We start from the raw sequence: 21,583 nt of genomic DNA, 5'->3' as shown, positions 1-21,583 counted from the left end.
CCCCCGGGCGCCGCGGTGACGTCACGGCAGGCGTCGTTGCCATAGTGCCGCCGGGCCGGGCGCCGTGGGGAGGGAGGCAATGGGCCGGCGAGCGGCCCCGTCCGGCGTCACATGACCGCTCCTCTCCGCCGCGCTCTCGCGTCACGTGGGCGCGTCCGCCGGCTTCCGGAAGTGCGTCACGGGCTTGGGCCTGTCTCCTGAGTCGGCCCGCTCGGAACTTCGGCTCGAAACAAAACAGACCGGAGCGGCGGGCGGGGCCGTGAGTGCGGGGCGGGCCGGGACCGGCCGGGCCGGGGCGGCGGTGGGGCCCAGCGGGGCGGGGAGCGGCGGCCGGGGCCGGCGCGGGGTGAGGGCCGGAGCTGCGGCGGCGGGCAGGGCCCGGGGGCGGCAGGAGGCTGGGATGCGGCCCGGGGGCGGGAGGCAGGGCCGGTGCGGTGGGGAGCGAGGCGGTGCGGGAGGGGCTGGCGGATGGCGGCAGCGGTGGGGTGAGAGCGGCCTGAGGCGAGGGGGCTGGTGGGCGGCAGGAGCTGGGGGCGGGGGGGGACAGGCAGCGCCGCCGGGCCGAGGGCGGCAGCCTCAGGCGGGAGCTGGGTGTCGGGCCGCTGCCGGTCACCCGGTGCTTGGCCTGCGTGAGGGCACCGCCCGGGCCTGGGGCCCTCGGGCGGCTGGGCAGAGCTGCTGTTCCCCGTCCCTTTGCTCCCCCCGAATGCTTGAAGCTGGGCAGCAGCGCAGGACAGGCCGGGGGCCCACTACCGGCTGCTGTCTGGTTGGACTCCTCTTCCTCAGAGACTGGTTAGGGGCTGGGGGGAACTGGGCCTGCCAGGCTCCCCATGCAGCACAGCTGTAAGGTCTCACTGCTGCCATGTGTATTGTGATTTCCACATGGGTTGGAAACATTTTCTGTGGTAGTGCTGGGTTGGGCGCTTGCCCTTAGCAGCTCTGTGCTTGTCCTTGCTCAGCGTGTGTGTCAGGTGTGCTGGGGAACTGGAGACAAGCGTGATTCTTGTGATTTCTGATCCCTTGGGGGGACAAGAAGCGGAAGGCAACAGAAGTCCTTGTGTGCATGAGGGAAGTGTTTCTGTCAGCTGTATTTGGGATGTAGAGGAGCCAGAAGTCTGTGGAAGGATGAAACTGGGGGACAGTCAACCTCCACCACAGCTCCCCCAGTAAAGGCCTTTGGGCACTGAGAGGAGGGTGCTCCATGGAAGAACCCAGGGGCCTCTTCCCACCAAATGCTAAATGCACTCCAAACACAGTGGAGGGCAAATTGCATCTTGTGCACTTTTTGTCATTCCCTGTACACTAGCCTGGTCTGGTGCTGCCATGGGAAGGGGCGGCCCTCCTCCCTGGCCCTTTGCTCCCATTTCTGAGTTTTCCCTTTACTCTGGCCAGTGAAAGCACCTGTGCAACCCTAGCATAAACTGGGTTGGGGAGCTGCTCTAGGGTAAAACACACCTGGGAGAAAACAGTTTCACTCTGGCTGGCTTCTTGATCTGGTACGCGCTTTAGCCACGTGGGTGCTTGCAGTGGCACAAAAGCTGGGAGAGCAGAGGGCCTTCTCTCTCAGCAGCGTGGTCAGGCTTTCCTGGCTCGAGAGAAGGATTGAGTAAGGTTCTGTACAAGCGCCCAGCCCATCGGGTGCTTCTCAGAGATACACCTGGCATCCAGCCAAGGTGGCCTTTCACCATCTCTCCCTGGCAGCATCTCCTACAGTGCCAATGTTAGTGGTGCCAAAACCTCCATGCCCCTGCACACCCTGGGGCTGAACGTTCCTGCCTGGTTGCATATTTCCTGATGGCAGAGAAGTAGAAAGTTTCAGGGATTAGAATAGGTGAATGGGAATAACCTGTGCTTTGCCTGCAGTCCTCCAAAACCCCACAGTGCCCACAGCAGCCTCAGGCTGCCATCAGTCTGGTGGCTGGAATTGGGCAGAGCTCCAGGCCTGCTTGGTTCCTGCCTGCCATTAGGAATAACTGTCGGCAAAACACCCGAGGGAGCCGAGCTCTCAGTGAGGCATGAGAGCAGTAGGCTTCTCCCAGAGGAGTGACAGCAGACATGCACCCCTGACTCTCCTCCTTGCCCCCTTTTGGGCAGAGGGCAATCCCTTCTCAGCCCTCCAGGATTCTTCTCAGAGCTTGCTGTCACCCTGTACAACAGTTACCCTGTGCCATCCCTTTGGAGGCACAGGAAGGAGGAGGTGGAGCCTTGTCTGGCCCTGCACAAAGCAGTTGCTGCTTCTTGTCTCCTGCTCCTCCTGGGGCTCTTGCCCTAGAAGCAAAAGAAATTCAGCAAAAAATGCTTTCCCGCGTTTGCCTAGCTCAGGTTAGCTTTCTCAGTGCTGGGGAGCACCTGTAGCCAACCTGTTTCAGCGTCGGTGGGGACTGGAGCTGAGCAACAGCGTGCTGCTGGCGCTGAGGCCCAGCCTGGCAGACCACTGCCGTGTTTGCTGCAAGGGGCCTTTTCCCGTTCCCTCTTCAACCAGCGGTGCTGCCGCGTCCTGGGGAGACTCAGTGTGTGTAGTAGCTTGGGGGTGTCCCTGCTGTCCTCCCACACACTTTCAAGGTCTCTGACCTGATGCCAGGCCCTGCTCAGCATCCCCATCTCCAGGTCATTTTGGGCCCCTCTGCTGCGTGTGGTGGAGGTCGTCTGTGCCAGGCAGCCAGGCTGGACTCTGTGCTTGAGCTTTTCGTTTGGCTTCAGTGGCTCTTGGTTACAAGGGTGGGTTGGCCTGAAGAGAAGTGGTTTGGGCACAGCACCTGTTGTGGGGCTGGCTTTGCCAGAGCTGAGGGCAGGGCAGGACTGTTTTGCTCTCTGGGGTTCCTTGCAGTTTGTGGCTATGACTCCACGTTTGTGGCTACTTGTTGCCCTGAGCGCTTCTAGAACACAAATGCCCCAGCAACGTGGGGTAGGCAGCACAGAGCTGCCAGCATGCTCCCTCTGACTGCATGCTTCCCTTGGAGGTGCCTCCTGCCCCCGGCTGTGCCTGAGCAGAGCTGTGGGATCTGTGCCTGGTACAGGGGTGAGGGCAGAACGGAGTGTTCCTGAGGGCATGGCTTGCCTCCCACTGAGAGGGAAGCAGGCTCAGGTGGAGCTGGACTAGACAAAGATGCTGTTGGGCTCAGCTCTGTCCTCAGATGGGAGCAGGGCCGTGGGATGCGGTGTGAAATCAGCATGCTGGGAGCTGCTGCAGGCTGCCAGCACTTGGGGGTGTGCAGGATCCGTGTGGCCGGGCCTGCCCCCCCGCAGCAAACCCCTGCAGACTGGTGAGTGCTGCCAGGGTCAGGGTGTACAGCTTGGGCACCAAGGGAGGAAGCTCGAGTGGGACTGTTTTCAGTGGGTTGTTCTAGCTCTTCTCTGACAAAGCCGTGGACGCTGGAGGGAGAAACCGGAGAGTGAAACTGAGACCAGCCCTTGGGCCGGCAGCTCCCAAACCCTGTAGGGGATCTGGTTCTGCCTGGGAGGGCATGTCTGAGGGGGCAGGGGGGAGCGCCCTGCCTGCCCTGCCCTCTCCCTGGGGCAGGCAGAGCAGAGGTGTCCTGTTTCCAGGCCAGGCCCCGCTGACGCTGTCTGTAAACCAGCGGGGAGGTGAATATGCAAGGTGCAGCCGTGCTTGTTAAGCTCCCAGCTGGTGGGCGGAGGGGGAGGAACGATCCTTTTGCCAGGGAGCTCTGCTCTCATCTGTCATGGGAGACTGTCCCGGGTCTGCTCCTGCTTCTCCCCTTTCTTCCTTCTTAGGGTGTTACTCACTGCTGTTCCCGCCCTCTTGCATAGGGCACTGTTTGACTGAAATAGCTGCTGCTCTGAGCTGTGGGGCAGGCTGCCCCAGTTAACCCTGGAGGCTCAGTTTTGCAGATTGGGGCCTCCCTCCTCACCCTCGACTTTGCCTCCAGATATTGTTAGCCCTGGTGGCTCCTCTGGGCCAGTATTGCAGTAGTGGGAGCCATGAGCATAACAATTGCTTTCCAGGTTTTTAATGTGTGCCACATATGGAAGACCCCCGGTTGTATCTTGGGAGCTCTGACAAGCCCATGGTTTTGGCAGTAAGCATTGTAACAGCTGTGATGAGGTAGGTTTCCTCACTGAGCACTGTGTGGGGCTTCCCACAAGCACCACAGTGAAGGTCATGTGAGGGCACTGGCCCTGGGAGGGCCCAGCACTGGGGCAGGGAGTGGATCCTGATGCTGTTGGGCCGCCTTCTCCTGCCATGCTCGTTCTCTCTTCTATTTAGGCCACTAGTTCCTTGCCAGAGAGTTTGACCACAGAGAGTCGCCAAGATAGCTGGGCCAGGAAGAAAACGTCGCACCCCTGACCCAGACTCCATTACTGACCCCGGCGGGCCGTTTGTGTCCTCCAAACGGCTGAAGATGTCCAGCAGCACCAATGCCCCTGGCCAGAGGAGAGTGTCTCGGGGCTTGGATGATGCCACCAACAAGAAGAAGCAGAAGGATCGAGCCAACCAGGAGAGCAAGGAAGGTGAGAGCCCCTCAGCAGCACTGCATCAAGCAGGCCCGTGGTTTCTTGGCCCTGCAGGGTGGGAGCCTCACAGCCATCTGCTGCAGGATAAGCAGATTTAACTAATCGCTTCCTGCAGCTTATGGTAACCCGTGTGATGTGGGATCCTCTTCAGCACAGTGTCCTCCCTGGACCTGTAACCTCTTTCCTTTGGGTGCTACTTAGCCCCAGCTATGTGAGGAAGGTCAGGCCTTTGGCCTTGTTGGCGTAAGCCTGGAGTGGGCCTTGGTAGTTGTTTCTGGACTCTGATTTTGGCTGGGGCTGAGCTGCCCTGATACAGAGGGAGTGGGACTGAATCCTGTGGGTGCTGTTGCAGCTGGAGGTGATGCTGCTTTCTGATCGGTTTGCTGAGGCCAGATGCTTTGAGGCAGTGACCGGGTGCTCACAGCACCTGCCGAGTTCGAGGCCTGCAGGTGGGGCTGGTGCTTTAGCTTCAGTGTCAGGGCAAGGTGTGACTCAAGTGAAATAGTTGCTGTGGAGTAATTCCCTCTGTAGCTGCTGTGTACCTGATAACAAAATCCATACTTCAGATGCAGGGAATGCCTGTGGGCAGGATGCAGGCAAGAATTCCTGCAGCTCTGGAAAACTGCTTGATTTCTGTGGCTGCTCCATTATGGCCGTTGTAACCTCAAAATCACAAGGTGTTTTATAGGCCAAAGTAAACGAGTGTTCGCTGAGGTCTTTGCTGGAACAGCTGGCTGCGGTCTCTGCAAAATCCGACAGTGCGGAGTGCAGCATTGCGCCTTCTCTCACATGGGAGTTGTGCGGTATCTCTGGTAACACCTGACCCTCTGCACCTTCTGACACAGTGGGGCTCCTGCCTTCCTGGGGGCTGTGGTGCAGCTGTGTTGTCTCCATCCCCTCTGTGCAGGGGTGGTGAGGAGCTGGAGCAAGCTGTAGATCATCCAGGCAGTGCTGCTGCAGCACTTCTCACACTGCCAGCCCAACCAGTACCTTTGCACCGGTGACCGTGACGTTCAGCAGAGGTTTCTTACTGGTTTGTAGACAGTCGAGTGAGGCAGTGACAGCCCTCTGAGCACTCCACGGTGGAGATCACAGCTTCCACTGCTGCTGTTTCTCTGCTCCAGGACAAGGTGCTGTCACTTTGAGCCCCTTGCCTGGCAGAGCTCACTGCTCTGTGGGGGTGGAGGAGGCCCTGAGATGCTGCTAGCTGTCAGAGGTAATCCTGTGGGGAGCAGGGATTAGGTGTCAGGTCAGTTTGGTTCCCCAGCCTGATCTGGAAGGAGGTTTTGGCCACAGAGACTGGCAGCTTGTGCAGGAATGGCAATGTTGAAGTGCAGCTGGGCTGCATTGTTCTTTCGTTATGGCAGAATTGGTTTGAACACAACCAAACATCAGGTTCTCCCTGTCAGATCAAGGCAGGACTCCCTCTATACGGCTGGAGGCTGACTGGTGTGCTGAGCAGGGGCACACAGCCTAGCTACCGCAAGCTCCACACTGAGACGTGCCTCAAAGCAGCACTGTCTGTGTGGTGCAGTAATGTGTTGCTCCCGCTGTGGTGGTGCTGATTAGACTGGGATACGGTGGTGTGGCACAGAGCAGCTGTCCTGTGGGCTAACTTGCTGTGGTGCTGCAGGCAGGTCTCTGGGGAAAGGAGAGGTGTGAGGGGGCAGAGGAGGGAAATGAGAAGCGTGTGCAGGATGAAAGGCCTGTATAGAGGTTCAGGGGAGAAGGAGGTGATGTGTGAAATTTTGGGCATCAGCGTGCCGACCCATGCTCTGTGACAGAATGACAGACCTGCCTGCGCTCTGCTTCTCTGCCCACCAGTGTCTCGCCCTGAGCTCGAGCAGGCTGAGACTGCCCAGGAGAAGGACTCAGAGGAGGGTAAGTCGAGGTGTGCACTGGCTGTCAGTGCATGGCCGTGGAGTGCCCTTGCTGAGGGATCTGAAGCTCTCACCTTGTGGTCCCATGCTCCGGCATTCAGTACAACTAACCTGAGTGCTCCCTTGCCTCAGTTTAGCAGGACACAGCCTTCCCAGGGGTGGAGGAGTGTGCACGTGGCTGGGAAGGGCTGTCTGCAAGGAAGAGGTGCTGGGTACATGGCAGGCTGCTTTCCAACTCAGGTGTCACAGTGCCACTGAGCACAGCCCTGGGATGCCTTGCCACTGGCATCTGTCCTGCTTGTTTCAGAGCAGGGCACCATGCTGGGCTGGGAAAATTCCAAGCCATGTCACCCAGCAGGCATTGTTGGCTGGTTTCTGCCTTGGTCCAGGCCTGCTTTTAGGACAGAGCAGGACATCCTCACACTGCAGAGGGTAGAATAAACCTGACTGAAATTAAGGTGGTGGAAATCACCTTTTTGCCTGGAAGACTTCAGCACACCACAGGGCCAGACCTGGAGCCTGGCAGGCACCTTATGGAGGCTCTGCCTGCAGCAGAGTGACGCTGCTGCACCGTTTTCTCCCTGGGTGTGGCATTCTTGGCAGCTGGCGGGTCTGCCCGTGTTTCAGTTGTGTTAGCAGTACTTACCTGGCAGGAGTACAGTACTTCGGTGATTGCAGCTGGGCTGCTTGGTTTGCATATGCAAAGGGGAAGTGGCAATTTCTGATTGTGGTCAGAGTCCACTTGAATCCCCCAGAGTAATTCTGTGGCTTCCTCGTTCCCTGGGAAAGTAGCAATTGCTTTGTAGTTTGCAGGAGTCACCCCTTTTTCTCAGCCACCATTGCTGCATGTGATGGGGCTGAGAGCAGTGCTGCCTTTCTGATCTCTCTGTTCCCACCAGGATTCGCCTGCCCTGCTGCAACATGTGCTCTTGTTTGTGGCCTGTCAGATGAGAGCAGGCTGTGAGCATCCCAGTTAACTGGCATGATCTGTGTCCCCTGTGCCGACCTCCTTGAACCGAGTGTGCGTTCAGGCTTGTGTTCCACAGCCAAGGAGTGGGCGCTGAAGGTTCGTGCCCCAGCAAGTGGGTGACATTTCCCTCCCCCTTCCTAGAGCTGCTGCTGGACTGGAAGCAGAATGCTGATGAGATCATCGTCAAGCTGAACTTGGGCAGTGGAGCTCTGAAGGTGGAGGATGTGGACGCTGCTTTCACTGACACAGACTGTGTGGTCAAACTACCAGGTATGGGGAATGGAGCGACTGCTGCAGGCGTTACTCCAGCGGGGCTTGGTGTAACTCTGGGCTAGACGTGGGGCCGATCTGGACAGGCGTAAAACCTTTCCTTCAGAGGCAGTGCTCTGCTGTCAGCTGGCATAGCTTCAGCCAGCGGGCAGGGCCAATACAAGAGCAGTGTAAACGAAAGGTGTGGAGTTGGGGAGGGCAGGACCTGGCCTCTGCACCAAGTGAACAATTACCCACTGCTGTGTTGGTGTATTTCTGTCCCCTGTTCACTGGGATGACTGAGTATCCTTTGGGAAAGTGACTGTGCCTGTGAGGGCAGGGAGGTCCAGGGCCTTCCCTCTGGGAAGTAGGCCAGCCAGATGTACAAAGCAAATCCAGGGAAGCTGGCTGAAGTCCTGAAGCTTCCTGGGGTATGGTGGCAGCTTGCCTGCAGCCTCCTTGGCTCTGGATGAGTGCTCCTTTGATCTTTGGGCCAGGTGAAAGGGGCTGTGGGTTAGGTTGCCTGGACAACAGACAGCTGCCTGGAGCGCTGCCTGAGGTGCTGGTCCCCCTCTGCTTGCAGATGGGCGCCAGTGGAGCTGTCAGTTCTACGAGGAGATTGAGAGCTCCTGCAGCAAGGTCCAGTGCAAGAAGGGCAACTTTCTACAGCTTGTGCTTCAGAAGAAGATCCCACTCCATACCTGGTCTTCTCTTCTGGTGAGGAGGCGAGGATCTGCCTTTTGAGGGAACTTAGGGAGCTTGAGGGAGCTGGGGTGAGGGTTTCACTCCCTGCTCTTGAGCTGCCCAGGGCGTGGGGTACATCCTGCATCCATGTGCTGCGTGAGGGCAGTAAGCCAGCTGCCTCTGTCCTAGGGAGGGGGCTGTCATCCTGCCACATAGCCTCCAGGTTCTGGAGCAGAGAGCCCCAGCACGCTCTGGGAAGGAGGAGTGAGGGTGAGGGGCAGGCAGAGAGCATGAGAGGTGCTGCTACCTGGATAGCTTCCCACTGTGCTGCACTGCTTTTCACAGAAGAGGAGGAAAGACGGATCCAAAGAGCTGGCTAAAGGGGCCACGTGCTGGGAGAATGGGAAGGAGAAAGCTGCTTCTGCAGAGCTGACCCCTGAAGAACCGAGGGTTGAAGGCCCAGAGCTGCTGAGATCCCGGCGGGAGCCCTCCAACCCCAAGCGTGCTCCAGGAAGAAGTGAGGCCCTGGGAGGGAAAAGCCCAGCCAGCCCAGGGACACAGAGTGGCCCCAGTGCCAAGCGGGCAGTATACCTCAAAGTGGCTCCCACTGAAGAGGAGCCAAATGCCAGAGTCAGCGGGAATGTGGAGCCCAGCAAAGGGCACAGCGGGAGAGCAGGCAGCCGCAGGAATGGCAGAGCCAGCCAAGTTGATGCGCCCACAGCCCTTGCAGACCTCGCACTGCCACTGGAGAAGGTACCCAAGGACCCAGGCAGGCAGGGTCCCTTCATGACATGTCCCTCAGCCTCCGTGCAGGGGACGCTGCTCGCCCAGGAACCCATCCCTGCCCTCAAGATGGGCTCTGGGGTTCCACGGGTGGTGCTGAGGGCTGGCATGGGGCCTGGCTGTGGTGCAGGAGAGGGTGATGTGGGGAGCCCACAGTCGTTGGACTGTGATGCTGATGGGCTGAGCGTGGAGTGTGTGGGGCGAGTGGGCAGCGCGGAGCTGTGCCTGCCTGGTTGGCAGCAGTCACAGCAGGTGGGCCAGGGCAGCTCAGGGGTGACGGTGTCTGGTTTTTTTTACTGTGTCCTTCCGTCTTGAAAGGCTGTGGTTTTGGCCAAGGAGGCTGTTCCTGTGGAGATGCCACCTCTTGCGGCTACCACAGAGGTGTTCCCCCACCGTATTGCCACCTGTGTGGAGAAGAGAGTCCTGCAGCCAGGCAGCCCTGCTGAGGCCTTGCGGGGCCGGGACTGCACACCTGTCCTGGGAGAGAGTTCTAAGGCCATCCCGGCAGCCACTCCTTCCCTAGGCAGAGACAGTGAGAAGAGGGACTGGTCCAAGGATGACGTGGCTCTGGAAGCAGCAGCTGATGGTGAGTGGCCAGAGCCTAGGGGTCAGCCTGGTCAGGAAGGTCCATCTGCTCTGGACCTCTCCTGGGTCGGCCTGCAGCATTGCCTCAGCAACATCTCTCTCTGTGACTTTCCCTGCTCAGAGCCAGAGCCTTTTGTGAGCCTGACCTTTGTCAAGAATGATTCATATGAGAAGGGCAATGACCTGGTGGTGGTACACGTCTATGTGAAAGAGATCCATAAGGAGACATCCAAGGTGTTGTTCCGGGAACAAGACTTTACGCTGGTGTTCCAGACAAGGTACCAGTGTACTTCGGCATGGTGCCAGGCTGCTGCAGAGCTCCTGGGTGTGGCTGGGCTATTTGTTTGTTCAACTCTTCTCACTTCCGATTTTTTTGCAGTGACACAAATTTCCTTCGCCTCCATCCTGGCTGTGGGCCCCACACAGTGTTCCGGTGGCAGGTGAAGCTAAGGTATGGTTTCTGTCCTTCTAGCCTGTACCAGGGCAAGGGAACTGAGAGTGCAGAGCTGGAGCAGGAGCCAGTCCCAGCTAGCGGGTCTGTGCAGGGAATGCTCATTTCTGCACCTGGGGGTCTCTCTTACACCATGCTGCACTAATGCCCCAAGCCTGGGCTGCCTTGGCTCTGTATGGAAGCTTGCAGGGGAGGAAATCTTAGTGTTTCCTTGCCCACAGTTTCCTCCCAGCATGCTTTAGAGCTCTTGGGGACAGAGACAGACCAGGCTGTGTGCTCTTCGGGCAGGTTGTCCAGCGGGGAGGGGGCATGTGGAGCCAAGGAGAATGGATCTGTCAGGAAAGAGGCTTTCTGTGTGCTCAGTGTGGCCAGGCTCGAGGGTTTCTGGCGCTACCAGGGCCACCTCAAGATCAGTGCTAGCTGGGTCCCTACCGCCTGGAGGCCGTGGCCCTGCCTTCCAGAGGCTTTGGCATGTCTGAGGCTGCTGGGGGGTCTGGGGCACCCCTGACTTGTTGCATGTCTTGCAGGAACCTTATTGAGCCAGACCAGTGCACGTACAACTTCACAGTGTCTCGCATCGACGTCTGCCTGAAGAAACGCCACAGCCAGCGCTGGGGGGGGCTGGAGGCTCCAGCCACACGAGGTCTGCACCCTGCCTTCTTGTCTTGCCTGCCTGCCGCACCCCAGTGGGGCATGGGCCCTCCCCACCGCTGGCAGCTGCCGGTTGGTGCCAGGTCCTCTGGTGTGGGGTTGTGGGGAAGGAGAGGGGCTGAGCGGGTGCAGGGAGGAGGGGTGTGGGGCAAGGCAAACAAAGTGCTAGGGGAAGGGCGCTGCTGTTTCCCTCGTTCATGGGGAAGAGGGGCAGGAGAGATCCTGTGTGCGAGCATGGACTTGAACAGCTCAGCCCCGCCATGGGCAGCGCTCGGTGCTGCTAACCACAGGCCCACCCTTCCCCCTTTTTAAGGTGCAGTGGGTGGTGCAAAGGTTGCCATGCCTACAGGCCCTACCCCTCTGGACAAGAACCCCCCGGGCAGTAACCAGCACCCCCTGTCCAGCAAGGAAGAGGCCCGAGCCAGTGACAAAGAGAAGCAGCGTGTGGAAGATGGGGGTCTGGATGGTGTGGCAGCTCGTACAGCCCCAGAGCATGTGGCAGTGAAGCAAGAGCCACACATCCCATCGGTGAGTGGGGCTGTGCTGGATTTCACCTGGGTTGGAGGAAAAGGGGGCTGGCCTACTTATCCGTGCTGTGGGACCCCATCCTCCTCAGTGTTGCTCTGGGGACTGGCAAACTCTTCCTGGAGGAGGCGGTTGCACTCCTTAGTCACAGCTGTCAGGATTAGGGGCAGTGGTTTGCCTGTCTATCCCAGTCCTGGTGGGAGATGGCATGATGGCTCCAGTCCTGCCTGAGGGGTACCTTGGTCCCTTGGTCTTTCGGATTCACGTGGTGTTCCCGGAGAGACCCTCCCGAGTGCAGCACCCTGACACCACCTCTGCTTTGGCAGCCCAAACCAACATGCATGGTGCCACCGATGACGCACAGCCCGGTGAGCGCTGAGAGTGTGGAGGATGATGAGGATGAAGATGAGAAGAAGAAAGTCTGCCTGCCTGGCTTCACGGGGCTGGTGAACTTGGGCAACACCTGCTTCATGAACAGCGTCATCCAGTCCCTGTCCAACACCCGGGAGCTACGTGACTACTTCCATGGTGAGCCCATGCTGGGAGCCCAGCAGAGCCCTGCCACTTGGATGGTGTAGCCAGCAGCTGCTCTCACTCTCCTTGCATCTCTTACAGATCGGTCCTTTGAGTCGGAAATCAACTACAACAACCCACTGGGGACAGGCGGGCGCCTGGCCATCGGCTTTGCCATGCTGCTTCGAGCGCTGTGGAAGGGCACGCACCATGCCTTCCAGCCATCTAAACTGAAGGTAGGGCACCAGTGCTACGCAGGAGCTGCCGTGGGTCCCCAGCACTCGTTTGTGGGCATCTGACTGCCTTGCTAGTGCCACAGAGAGCTGGGTGGATGTGGGTGGGTGCAGCTAGGCTTTGTGCATGGGGCAGAGCCAGTGCTGCCAGGGAGCTGCTGGCCAGCCCTGACTACTGTGCTACCTCCAGGCAGTCGTGGCCAGCAAGGCCAGCCAGTTCACTGGCTATGCCCAGCACGATGCTCAGGAGTTCATGGCCTTCCTGCTTGATGGCCTACACGAGGACCTCAACCGTATCCAGAACAAGCCCTACACAGAGACTGTTGACTCGGATGGGAGGCCCGACGAGGTGAGGATGTCCCTCCCCAAGGTCACCAGGAGACAGCCCTGGCCTTGGTGGTTTAGCACAGTGCTGAGCCCTTTCTCCCTGCAGGTGGTAGCTGAAGAGGCCTGGCAACGACACAAGATGAGGAATGACTCTTTCATTGTGGACCTCTTCCAGGGCCAGTACAAATCCAAGCTGGTGTGCCCAGTGTGTTCCAAGGTAGGGCAGCCCTGGAGGCTCTGTCCCTGTGCTAGCTGTGCAGCACCAGGCTCCTGACCCTCAGAGAGCAGAGTTCACAGGGCAGGGCTGGGTCTCGGGGCTGCTGCTCCACTGATCTCAGCCACAAGCACCAACTGCAACTGAGCGTGCTCTTGCATCTGCAGGTGTCCATCACCTTTGACCCCTTCCTGTACCTCCCTGTGCCCCTCCCACAGAAGCAGAAGGTGCTGACTGTCTACTACTTTGCAAAGGAGCCGCACAAGAAACCTATCAAGGTAAATTGCACCATCTACTCTGGGGAGGGAGCCTGAGAGGGCTCCTGGAGGTGCTCCAGGCAGCTGGTCATGTGCCAACAGGCTAAGCCTTGTGTTAAGTAAGGGCCTGCATGCCTTGATATGGTGTGACTGATGTGGCACTTTCTTGGTGGCAGTTCCTTGTGAGTATCAGCAAGGAGAACTCCAGTGCCATGGAGGTACTCGACTCGGTGGCCCACAGTGTGCGTGTGAAACCAGAGAACCTGCGCCTGGCAGAGGTAAGAGTGCTCAAGCTGGGAGGCAAGCCATGGGCTGCTCTTCTGGGTGCCCTGGCTCCCACAGCTCTGCAGGGAATATCGCCCCTGGCAGTTGCTTGCCCATATCCGACGTGTCTGTGAGACGAATTTTGTCCGTGGGTGGCAGTGGCGGAGGGTGCTGCTAGGCAAATACCTGCTCAGGGGGGCTGGGCCACCGCAGTAGGGCAAGGGATGTCCATCCTTCCCTGGCAGGGTGGTGAGCTGAGCACAGTGTCCCTGTGGTGCTGCTGTCCCTGCAGCTTGCTGTAGAGCTGAGGTCTGTGGCTTTCTCAGGAGAAGCAGCATGGGGCAGCCCTCACATGGCCACGCTCCACTGCTCTCCTGGCAGGTGATCAAGAATCACTTCCACCGCATGTTCCTGCCGTCCAACTCACTGGACACGGTCTCCCCTACGGACCTGCTGCTCTGCTTTGAGGTTCTGTCCCCAGAGCTGGCCAAGGAGCGGGTGGTGGAGCTGCAGGTCCAGCAGGTAAGAGGGAGTATTGGGACTACTGGGAGGTATGCAGGGAGGCTGAGCCTGCAAGTGGGTCTGAGCAGGAAGGGAAGAGCTACACGCAAGGGCAGCTAGTTGCAGCAAGCACGGATGCCCACCGAGGCTGCCTTGTCCTGCCCAGGTGCCCTTCCTTGCCCAATGGGTCATTTCTCCTGCAGCGTCCGCAGGTGCCCAGTGGCCCCGTTGCCAAGTGTGCAGCCTGCCAGAAGAAGCAATTGCCAGATGATGAGAAGCTCAAGCGCTGCACGAGGTGCTATCGAGTCGGTTACTGCAATGTGTGAGTTAGCTTGGTGCTTGGTGGGGAGGAAGGGTCTCCTGCCTTCAAGGGCTGGGTGGGAGATCTCAGCCCCTGGGAGGAGGTGGGACAAGCCTTGCCTTTGGGAGGTCATCAGTCTGGCTTGTGGCACTCCTCTCGTCCAAAACACACCCCTCTGGCTCTGCCATGCTCCTGCCTGGGATGGTCGTGGATGCCGGGGCTGTGTGTGTTACAGCAGGGGCTATGTGTCTTACAGGGCATGTCAGAAAACACACTGGCCAGACCACAAGGCTTTGTGCCGCCCTGAGAACATCGGTTTCCCCTTCCTCATCAGCGTGCCAGAGTCCCGCCTCACCTATGCCCGCCTGGCACAGCTGCTGGAGGGCTATGCAAGGTGAGAGTCCAGGAGAGGAGAGTGCTTCTTCCCCAGAGCTGAGAGCTCAGCCCTGTGCCTGGCCAGCTCTGACTGCCACCTCCTTGTCCAGGTACTCAGTCAGCGTGTTCCAGCCTCCGTTCCAGCTTGGCCGAATGTCACCGGAGCAGGGGCTGCAGCCTCAGCTCCCAGACAAGCTGGAGCCTCTGGCCAAGAGCAGCTGTGCAGCAGCCACCTCTGCCTCCGAGCTGGGAGACGTGGACAGGGCTTCCAGCCTCTTGCAGGAGCCCCCGCTCTCGCCAGCTGTGCCTGAGCTGCATCCAGACCTGGGGGACACGGGCACTGTCCGGAGCAAGGTCCTGACAGCCAGGAGTTCCCTGCTGAGCTTGGATTCAGGCTTCTCTGAACACGTGGAGACACAGGGCGACAGCTGTTGCGAGAAGGAGCCATCCTATGAGAGAGCCCTCAAGCCAGAAGGTAAGAGGTGCTGCGGTGCTGTGTGCCAGGAGCCCAGGCAGCCCCATGACAAAACAGGAGCAATTCTCCCTCCTTGGAGTGACCTCGCACCACAGCATCCATTCTTCCCTTGTGAGCTTGGTCTAGAGACTCTTGGGGACATAAACGAGGCCCTGGGAGCTGTGTTTTGGCGGTGCTGCCCCACCCGAAATGCCTGCCTGGCCACGCTCTGCCTTGCCCTGGCAGGGCCTGTGGGGCAGAGCAGAGACCTGACGAGGAACGAGGCTGGAGTGTTGTGTTGTTGTGGGAGGGGTGGGAAGGCAGGAGCTGGCAGAAGCTTCTGAGTCCTGTGGGATGGCAGAGCCTGGTGCGGGCTGAGCCCCTTGGGGGCTGTGAGCACAGCTTTTCCCTCGCTCTGACTCAGCTGCATGGGAGCAGCCTCTCGCGCTCGGCTGCCTGGCTGTCACGTTTCCAGACACTCATCTCAGGATGGCAGCAATGTGCAGCGAAGGGGCAAGGCAGGCAGAGGAGCACAGCTTGCCAGGGGCAGGCGCCTGCTAAAAATAGTCAAGGACATGGGGCACGTGGTTGTGTTCCTGCAAGACCGTAGCATGTGAGGTGGGGGTGGGGGCACTGCAAATTCTTGGCCCCTATGCAGGGCAGACAGGCAGTGCCACCACAGATCTGTCCCTGCTTGTTTACAGCTGCCATCCCTGGGTACCAACACACTCCAGACTCGCTGAGTGCCCGCGCCACGCAGTTCTACATCAACAAGATCGATGCTGCCAACAGAGAGCACAAGCTGGAAGATAAAGGTGAGCCCAGAGCCCTGGAAAGTGCCACCTTCACCCCTCGTGGCCTCTGGCCAGGGTGCCAGAGATTGCCTGGCACAAGGTGAACCCAGATGTGACAGTGGCCCCAGGCTGGACAGTGAAAGCTGCATCTGGTACAGGGGAGGGCAGAACTCTGCTGCACAGAGCTGCTGCCTGCAAGCTCTTCTCGGGCATGACGTTCCTGCTTTTCTGAGCAAATAAACCAGTGCCCTTCAATGTCCTTTATCCACAGAGGCTCTGTGATCTCTGGGTCACCTCTTGTCTGAATGGGATGCCCACATCCCATAACCTGCTGGTTATGTAGATGCTGCTGAGAAGGGCTGTGCCAGCCTTGCACCCTGCTGGTTGGGGGGTTCTGCTGCCCTGAGGTGGTGAATCTGGCTGTGGGGCCACTTCCTGGCAGCACTGTGCGATCTCGGTATCGAGCTGGGTTGGGTGATACGGCTTCAAGCCCAGCAGAGTGGCCTGGCCCAGCCTGGTGGAGCAGGTGTGTGAAGTATGTGCCCCTTTGCAGGTGACACCCCCCTGGACCTGACAGATGACTGCTCCCTCGCCCTGGTATGGAAGAACAATGAGCGCCTCAAGGAGTTTGTGTTGGTGGAGTCCAAGGAGTTGGAGTGCGTGGAGGACCCAGGCTCAGCCAGCGAAGCAGCCCGGGCTGGCCACTTTACCCTGGAGCAGTGCCTCAATCTCTTCACCAAGCCTGAAGTCCTGGCCCCAGAGGAAGCGTGGTGAGGAAGGAGGCAGGGTGGGTTCCAGCCCATGGGCTCAGGCAGGGGTGGGAGTTTCCCAGGAGCTGCCCAAGCTGGCATGCCATTTCTTTTGGTGGCCAGGAGTGTTGGGCTGGCCTTCCCAGTGTACTGGGGAGGGGGGCTGCAAGCCAGCAGAGAGCAACGCCAGTGCTGTACAGGACTGTGCTGAGATGTCCCACATGTGGGCAACCTTGGGGCTGGCGGGGCTGCAAGACCTGAGACTCTTCCTGTGCCAGTAATGATCACACTCTTCCCCCCAGGTACTGCCCCAAGTGCAAGCAGCACCGTGAGGCCTCCAAGCAGCTGATGCTGTGGCGGCTCCCCAACGTCCTCATCATCCAGCTCAAGCGCTTCTCCTTCCGCAGCTTTATTTGGAGGGATAAGATCAACGACATGGTGGACTTCCCCGTCCGGTGAGAGCCTGGGGGACAAGGTGCCTGAGTTGGCACTGCCTGTGCTGCCCTGTAGCCTTGCCTCTCCCTGCCTAATGCTGACTGCCCCAACGGTCCCTGTGTCCTCTCCCCAGGAGCCTGGACCTGAGCAAGTTCTGCATTGGCCGGAAGGGTGAGCAGCAGCTGCCGATGTATGACCTGTACGCTGTGATCAACCACTACGGAGGCATGATTGGGGGGCACTACACGGCGTACGCCCGCCTGCCCAATGACAAGAACAGCCAGCGCAGTGACGTGGGTGAGGATCTGTCACCCTCGCCACCCCCCTGCTCCTGCAGCCGTGGCATGTCCACTTGCTTAACCCTTCTCTCCTCTCAGGTTGGCGGCTCTTCGATGACAGCACAGTCACCACCGTGGACGAGAGCCAGGTGGTGACCAGATACGCATATGTCCTCTTCTACCGCCGGAGGAACTCTCCTGTGGAGAGACCCCTCCCAGGGCATGCCCCAGACCACCGAGCTGAGCGCACCCCCTCTGCCGAAGCTGCTGCCAGCCAGGTGAGAGCTTGCATCCCTTTTGGCCCTGTTGGAGCCACAGAGCCTTGAAATGTGCCCAGGTGCCCACGTGCAGGGCCTGGCCCATCTCTGCCAGCCCAGCCGCAGTGCGGTGCTTGCCCCTCTTCCGACACTGAAGAGCTTTTGCCAGCCAGGCTTTGTGACCTGTCTTGCCCTGTTCCGGCTGTGAGCTTGGGACGGTCCCTGCCCTGAGGGATCACAGGAGAGCTGGTTCCCATCGTCAGGGTGGAGGTGTTGGTGGGAGGGCACTGGAGGAGGGGGCCCAGCCTCGCCGGTGACGGCACCAGTGGAAGATTGTGAGTGGTGCAGTGGGAGCTGGCTGTGCCAGGGAGCAGTGAGAACCTGCCCGCCGCAGCTGCTCTTGGCAGGATGGGGGACGCTTTCTGCTGAGGCCCAGCTTGGGGCCAAGATAGGTGCAGAAAAGGCAAATGGCAGTGCTGAGCTGGAAGCCTGGCAGCCGCTGCCAGGTGCTGGAGAGAAACAAACCTGCCAGAGTGAGCTCTGCTGCTGGGCTGCCCGGGAGGGCGGGGGTGGGCCAGCCGGCAGCGTGCTTTGGGCATGTACTGAGGGGAGACGGTCAGGCTGATCTTTGTGTGAACATCAGATACAGATACAGGAGGGAAGGCTGCAGCTCTTCCTTCCACGCTTGGCACCCCTGTGGCCCTGCAGGGTCTGGGGGTGATGCTGGGCTCAGCTCTGGCACTGCTGCAGGCGTGTGCCCTGTTGGGGCTCACCTGGCTCGCGTAGCCCTCAGCCCGGCCCTGGTTAGGCATGCCAGCTCTGCCCTCTCCGCTGGGGACAGGAGCTGCCTGCCTCTGGGACCCGGGGCTGTCACGTTGCTGTCTGCCTGCCTGGGGCTGTTCCTGTCCTTGGGGACCTGTGTGTCCTGGAGCTGCTCTGCTTTTTGGGGGTGGCCTGGGCAACGGGAAGGCTGTGCTGCTCATCCCACACTGGCGGTGGGAGCCTTTGGGGGCCCAGGCGGCACCGAGGCTCACTGTAACGCCCCGCAGCACCAGGGCTCACCGGGTCCCCTCGTGGTGCCGGGGCTCGTCGGGCCCCTGGCAGCGCCGGATCCCCCGCAGCGATGGGGCGCGTTGGATCCTGCCAGGGCTCAGCGGGTCCCTGAGCACCTCGGATCACCCGCACCCTTCCAGGCACCGAGTGCCCTCCGGAGACCTACACCCTGATCGCCTGCTCTGCATGACCAACGGCACAGTGAAGGGCCGGGCTGTGATTGGCTACCTGTGGATAATCCTTCTGGAAGCTGGGCTACGATTGGCTGTCGGAGCATCCCCACTCACCAAAGCAGAGCTGTGACTGGCCGTGCTTGACTGCGCCTCCTGCTCCCGCCACCCCAGCTGGCGCTGGATTGGCCGCTGTCTGAAAGATCCTGTTGGGATCACAAAAGCTGGGCTGTGATTGGCTGCTGCCTGCCCCCTCTCACCTGGACCCACCAATGCCAGCATATCGGCTCCACCGGGATCCAGCTGCCTGCTCCAGTCCCCACGGGCCCGCGAAGACCCTGCCTGGCTGCTGCCCACGCTGCCTCCAGCAGAGCCACCCAGCAGAGCCCGGCTGCACCCCATGCACCGGAGACCCCGAAGAGCTGCAGGGGCGGGGGCGACCGCGACAGTGCTGCATGGGGAGGCGGGCTGGCAGGGCACGGGGCTGGGCTTGCAGGCAGCCGCCTGCCCCGGGGGATGGCAAGGGGTGTTGCCCGTTGCGTTCTCCAAGTGCTGACGCAGGTTTCCACATCGCAGGCTTCTCTGATCTGGCAGGAACTGGAGGCTGAAGAACAAGAGCTGCAGCTTGATGCACCCCAAAGGCCTGCAAGAAACTCCCGGAGGCCCCGTGGCCAGAAGCGGAGTCCGGGCACCCCCCAGCACCCAGATGAAGGCTGCATCAGATACTTTGTCCTGGCCACCACGGCCGCAATCGTGGCTCTCTTCCTGAACGTCTTTTACCCGCTCATTTACCAGACCCGCTGGAGATAGGCACAGGAGCATGGCCAGCTGTGGGAACAGGGCTGCCGGGGCACGCGCCATCCTAGGATGCTACACAACAAAGACATTGGCTGGCAGGACAGAAACTCGGGAAGCACTCACCGAGGGAAACGCGGGGCTGTCGGCTCCTGTCTGTCTGCTCTGGCATCTCCTGTGCCAGCTGGCAGGGCTGTGTGGCTAGCCCGCTGCCTTGCCAAGGCGCAGCCCAGAACCAGGAGCCCCTCTGCCCTCTGTCACTCTTGCTGCCTGCTGGAAATGGGGCAGACCTTGTGGCTACCTGCTGCTCAGGAAGGGACATAGCTGCTGCGGTGCAGCTGGGGCCTGGGAGCCCCCCAGGAATATCGACTGCCTCTGCTGGGTTCCTAAGAAAGAAGCGGAGACCTGCTGGGAGACTGCAGCAAGGGCAGGATGCCCTGACACGGGTCCTGGTCTGGCCTTCTCTCCCAGCCGTGCTGCTGTGGGAGCCTTGTGCTCCCCTAGGGCTGGGGTGATCTATGGTTCTTGGGCCAGCCCTGTCACTCCAGCCAGCCTCCCAGTGAGCCTCCAGATGCCAGCTGCCCATGCACCAGGAGCTGCGTGCACTGCACCCCCATGCTGGGGCTGGACGGGCTTGTCATGAGGGGCTTCTGTGCTTCCCTTCTCAGCCCCGCTGGAGCTCCTCTCCCCTGGGCAGCTGCTGGCAATCTGGGCTAGGGTGCCTATGGTGAGCACCCACCTCCATGAGCTGCTGGCCCCCACCAGCCTCCAGTGCCGTCGGGTCTTTGGGCTGTCCCCAACTGGCTGCGTCTGGGGTGGGGGGCAGGGGGTGTCTTTGCCAGATCTCTGCTGGGGGAGTGTGGTGCAGCATCTTGCTTGCGAGGGGACTGGCCATCTCTGTGGCGGGAGAGGTGTGAGTTGGGGGAGTGCAGGTAGGACCTTGGTGTGTTAATAAAGCCAGGTTATCCAAAGAGATGCGGCATCCCTGTCCTGCATGATGGGACCCACACACAGGGGCAGGGACTCTGTGCTGGAGCAGGTGACATTCCTGTGCCTGGGGCCACTCTCTCTGACCCTGCTGGCACAGAGACCGTGCTATGGCCTCTGCTGGGTGCCTGGTGCACCCTGCGTGACAGCAGGCTCGGGGGAGAGCTGAGCCTGCCAGTGCCTTGAGGCACAAGCTGGGCTCCCCTTCCCCAGCCGTGGGGCGGCAGCTCCAGCAGGGCACATGCAGCGTGTGGTCCTGGGGGAGGGGGGGCTGGGGCACAGGCTGCAGCTCCAGCAGTGTCTGACATTGAGACATGTTGCCCTCGGCTGAGCGTACCTCAGACTGCTCTGGTGTGTTTGGGTGCGAGAGGTGACTTCAGAACCCTGTGAGTTTCTTTTCTGTCTCTGCCACTGTCCTGCTGGCGGTGCCCTTGGCTGGCTTGGGAAGGATGCTTGGCAGGGAAGGGGCTCGCCTGAATTTCTGGCTGGGGCTTGGACTAGTCAGTGGGGAGCCCAGGGCTCCCCCCACCTCGGTCCCCCACCCCTCTTGCACGTGTGCCATGGTTTCCTTCCTCCTGAGCAGGTCCCAGCAGGGAAGCCTGGTGTGGCTGTGCTGCGGTCATGAGGTGCCTGTCCTGGAACAGTCATCTCATTGTCTGCAGCCCTGGGGCTCGACGGCCTCCCCCCCTCGCCCACGGCACTGGCCTCGTGGGGCTGAGTCAGTGCCCGGCGCCGGCGGGGTGACCTCTGCTCCAGCTGGTGCTCGTGCCCCCCGGATTGGGGCTCACAAGCTGCTGCCTGCAGCTGCCTGCCTGCCCTCCCCGGAGGTGGGTGGCCAGCAGTGAGGCCCAGGCTAGGTGCTCTCGGCCCTGGAAATCCCCTCTGGTCCTGTGCTGTTCCTCACACCCCGGCAGGCGCTGGCAGCCTGCCCTGTGGCTCGCTGCTGCCGCCCAGGCTGGCTGGGTGCCCGTGCCGGGGCGCAGGGCTCTGCTCAGACCGGCCCTGGCCGCGGCAGCCCCGGGGGCACGAGTGCCAGGCTGGGGAGAGGCGGCAGCACCGGGGCTGGGCCGAGCGTGCTGCAGCCTGGCTCTCCTCTGCCGGGCAGGTGATGGCTGCTGCTGGGGGCCCTGGGCACGCTGCCTTCCCCCTGCCTGGCTGCTGGGGGCTGGCACCGGTTGCTGCCCTTCTGGCGACGGGACTTCTGCAGGTCGCTCCCCCCCCTCCCCAAGGGGCCATATCCCCCCAGATCCCCTTTTGAGCCCCTGGGAGCGGGGAGGGAGATGATGGGTGGGCAGGGCCCCAGTCTCCCTCTCACACACACCTTCTGCTTGCAGGGCCTGCCTGCAGTGCCGTTCGGATCCAGCCTGGCGCC

At 60.6% G+C, this 21,583-nt stretch overlaps 1 protein-coding gene across 11 annotated transcripts; it reads left to right on the top strand.

Moving 5' to 3' along the window:
- Positions 1–80: 80 nt before the first annotated feature.
- Positions 81–20,195, top strand: USP19 (ubiquitin specific peptidase 19). 11 transcript variants are annotated; one of them, XM_056336450.1, is made up of 28 exons: positions 81–259; positions 3,967–4,066; positions 4,229–4,473; positions 6,301–6,357; positions 7,468–7,596; positions 8,159–8,292; positions 8,605–9,012; positions 9,361–9,628; positions 9,749–9,905; positions 10,007–10,078; positions 10,606–10,721; positions 11,079–11,257; positions 11,581–11,782; positions 11,870–12,003; positions 12,191–12,349; positions 12,434–12,544; positions 12,709–12,819; positions 12,975–13,076; positions 13,444–13,584; positions 13,767–13,885; positions 14,121–14,258; positions 14,350–14,714; positions 15,398–15,508; positions 16,041–16,257; positions 16,539–16,691; positions 16,805–16,968; positions 17,049–17,227; positions 19,006–20,195. In XM_056336450.1, exons 3-28 carry the CDS (start codon positions 4,365–4,367, stop codon positions 19,237–19,239), a joined length of 4,269 nt encoding a protein of 1,422 aa, XP_056192425.1. In that variant the 5' UTR covers positions 81–259; positions 3,967–4,066; positions 4,229–4,364; the 3' UTR covers positions 19,240–20,195. The 11 variants fall into 11 exon arrangements, with proteins under 11 accessions (XP_056192425.1, XP_056192423.1, XP_056192424.1 ...); XM_056336448.1 differs by having other exon boundaries at positions 11,049–11,257; XM_056336449.1 differs by having other exon boundaries at positions 82–259; positions 11,043–11,257; positions 19,024–20,195.
- Positions 20,196–21,583: the final 1,388 nt, after the last annotated feature.

The sequence above is a fragment of the Falco biarmicus genome, chromosome 4 (assembly GCF_023638135.1).
Source record: "Falco biarmicus isolate bFalBia1 chromosome 4, bFalBia1.pri, whole genome shotgun sequence".
Lineage (NCBI taxonomy): Eukaryota > Metazoa > Chordata > Aves > Falconiformes > Falconidae > Falco > Falco biarmicus.
Note: the sequence above shows the minus strand (reverse complement) of the source record. Positions and strands in the feature narration are given on the sequence as shown.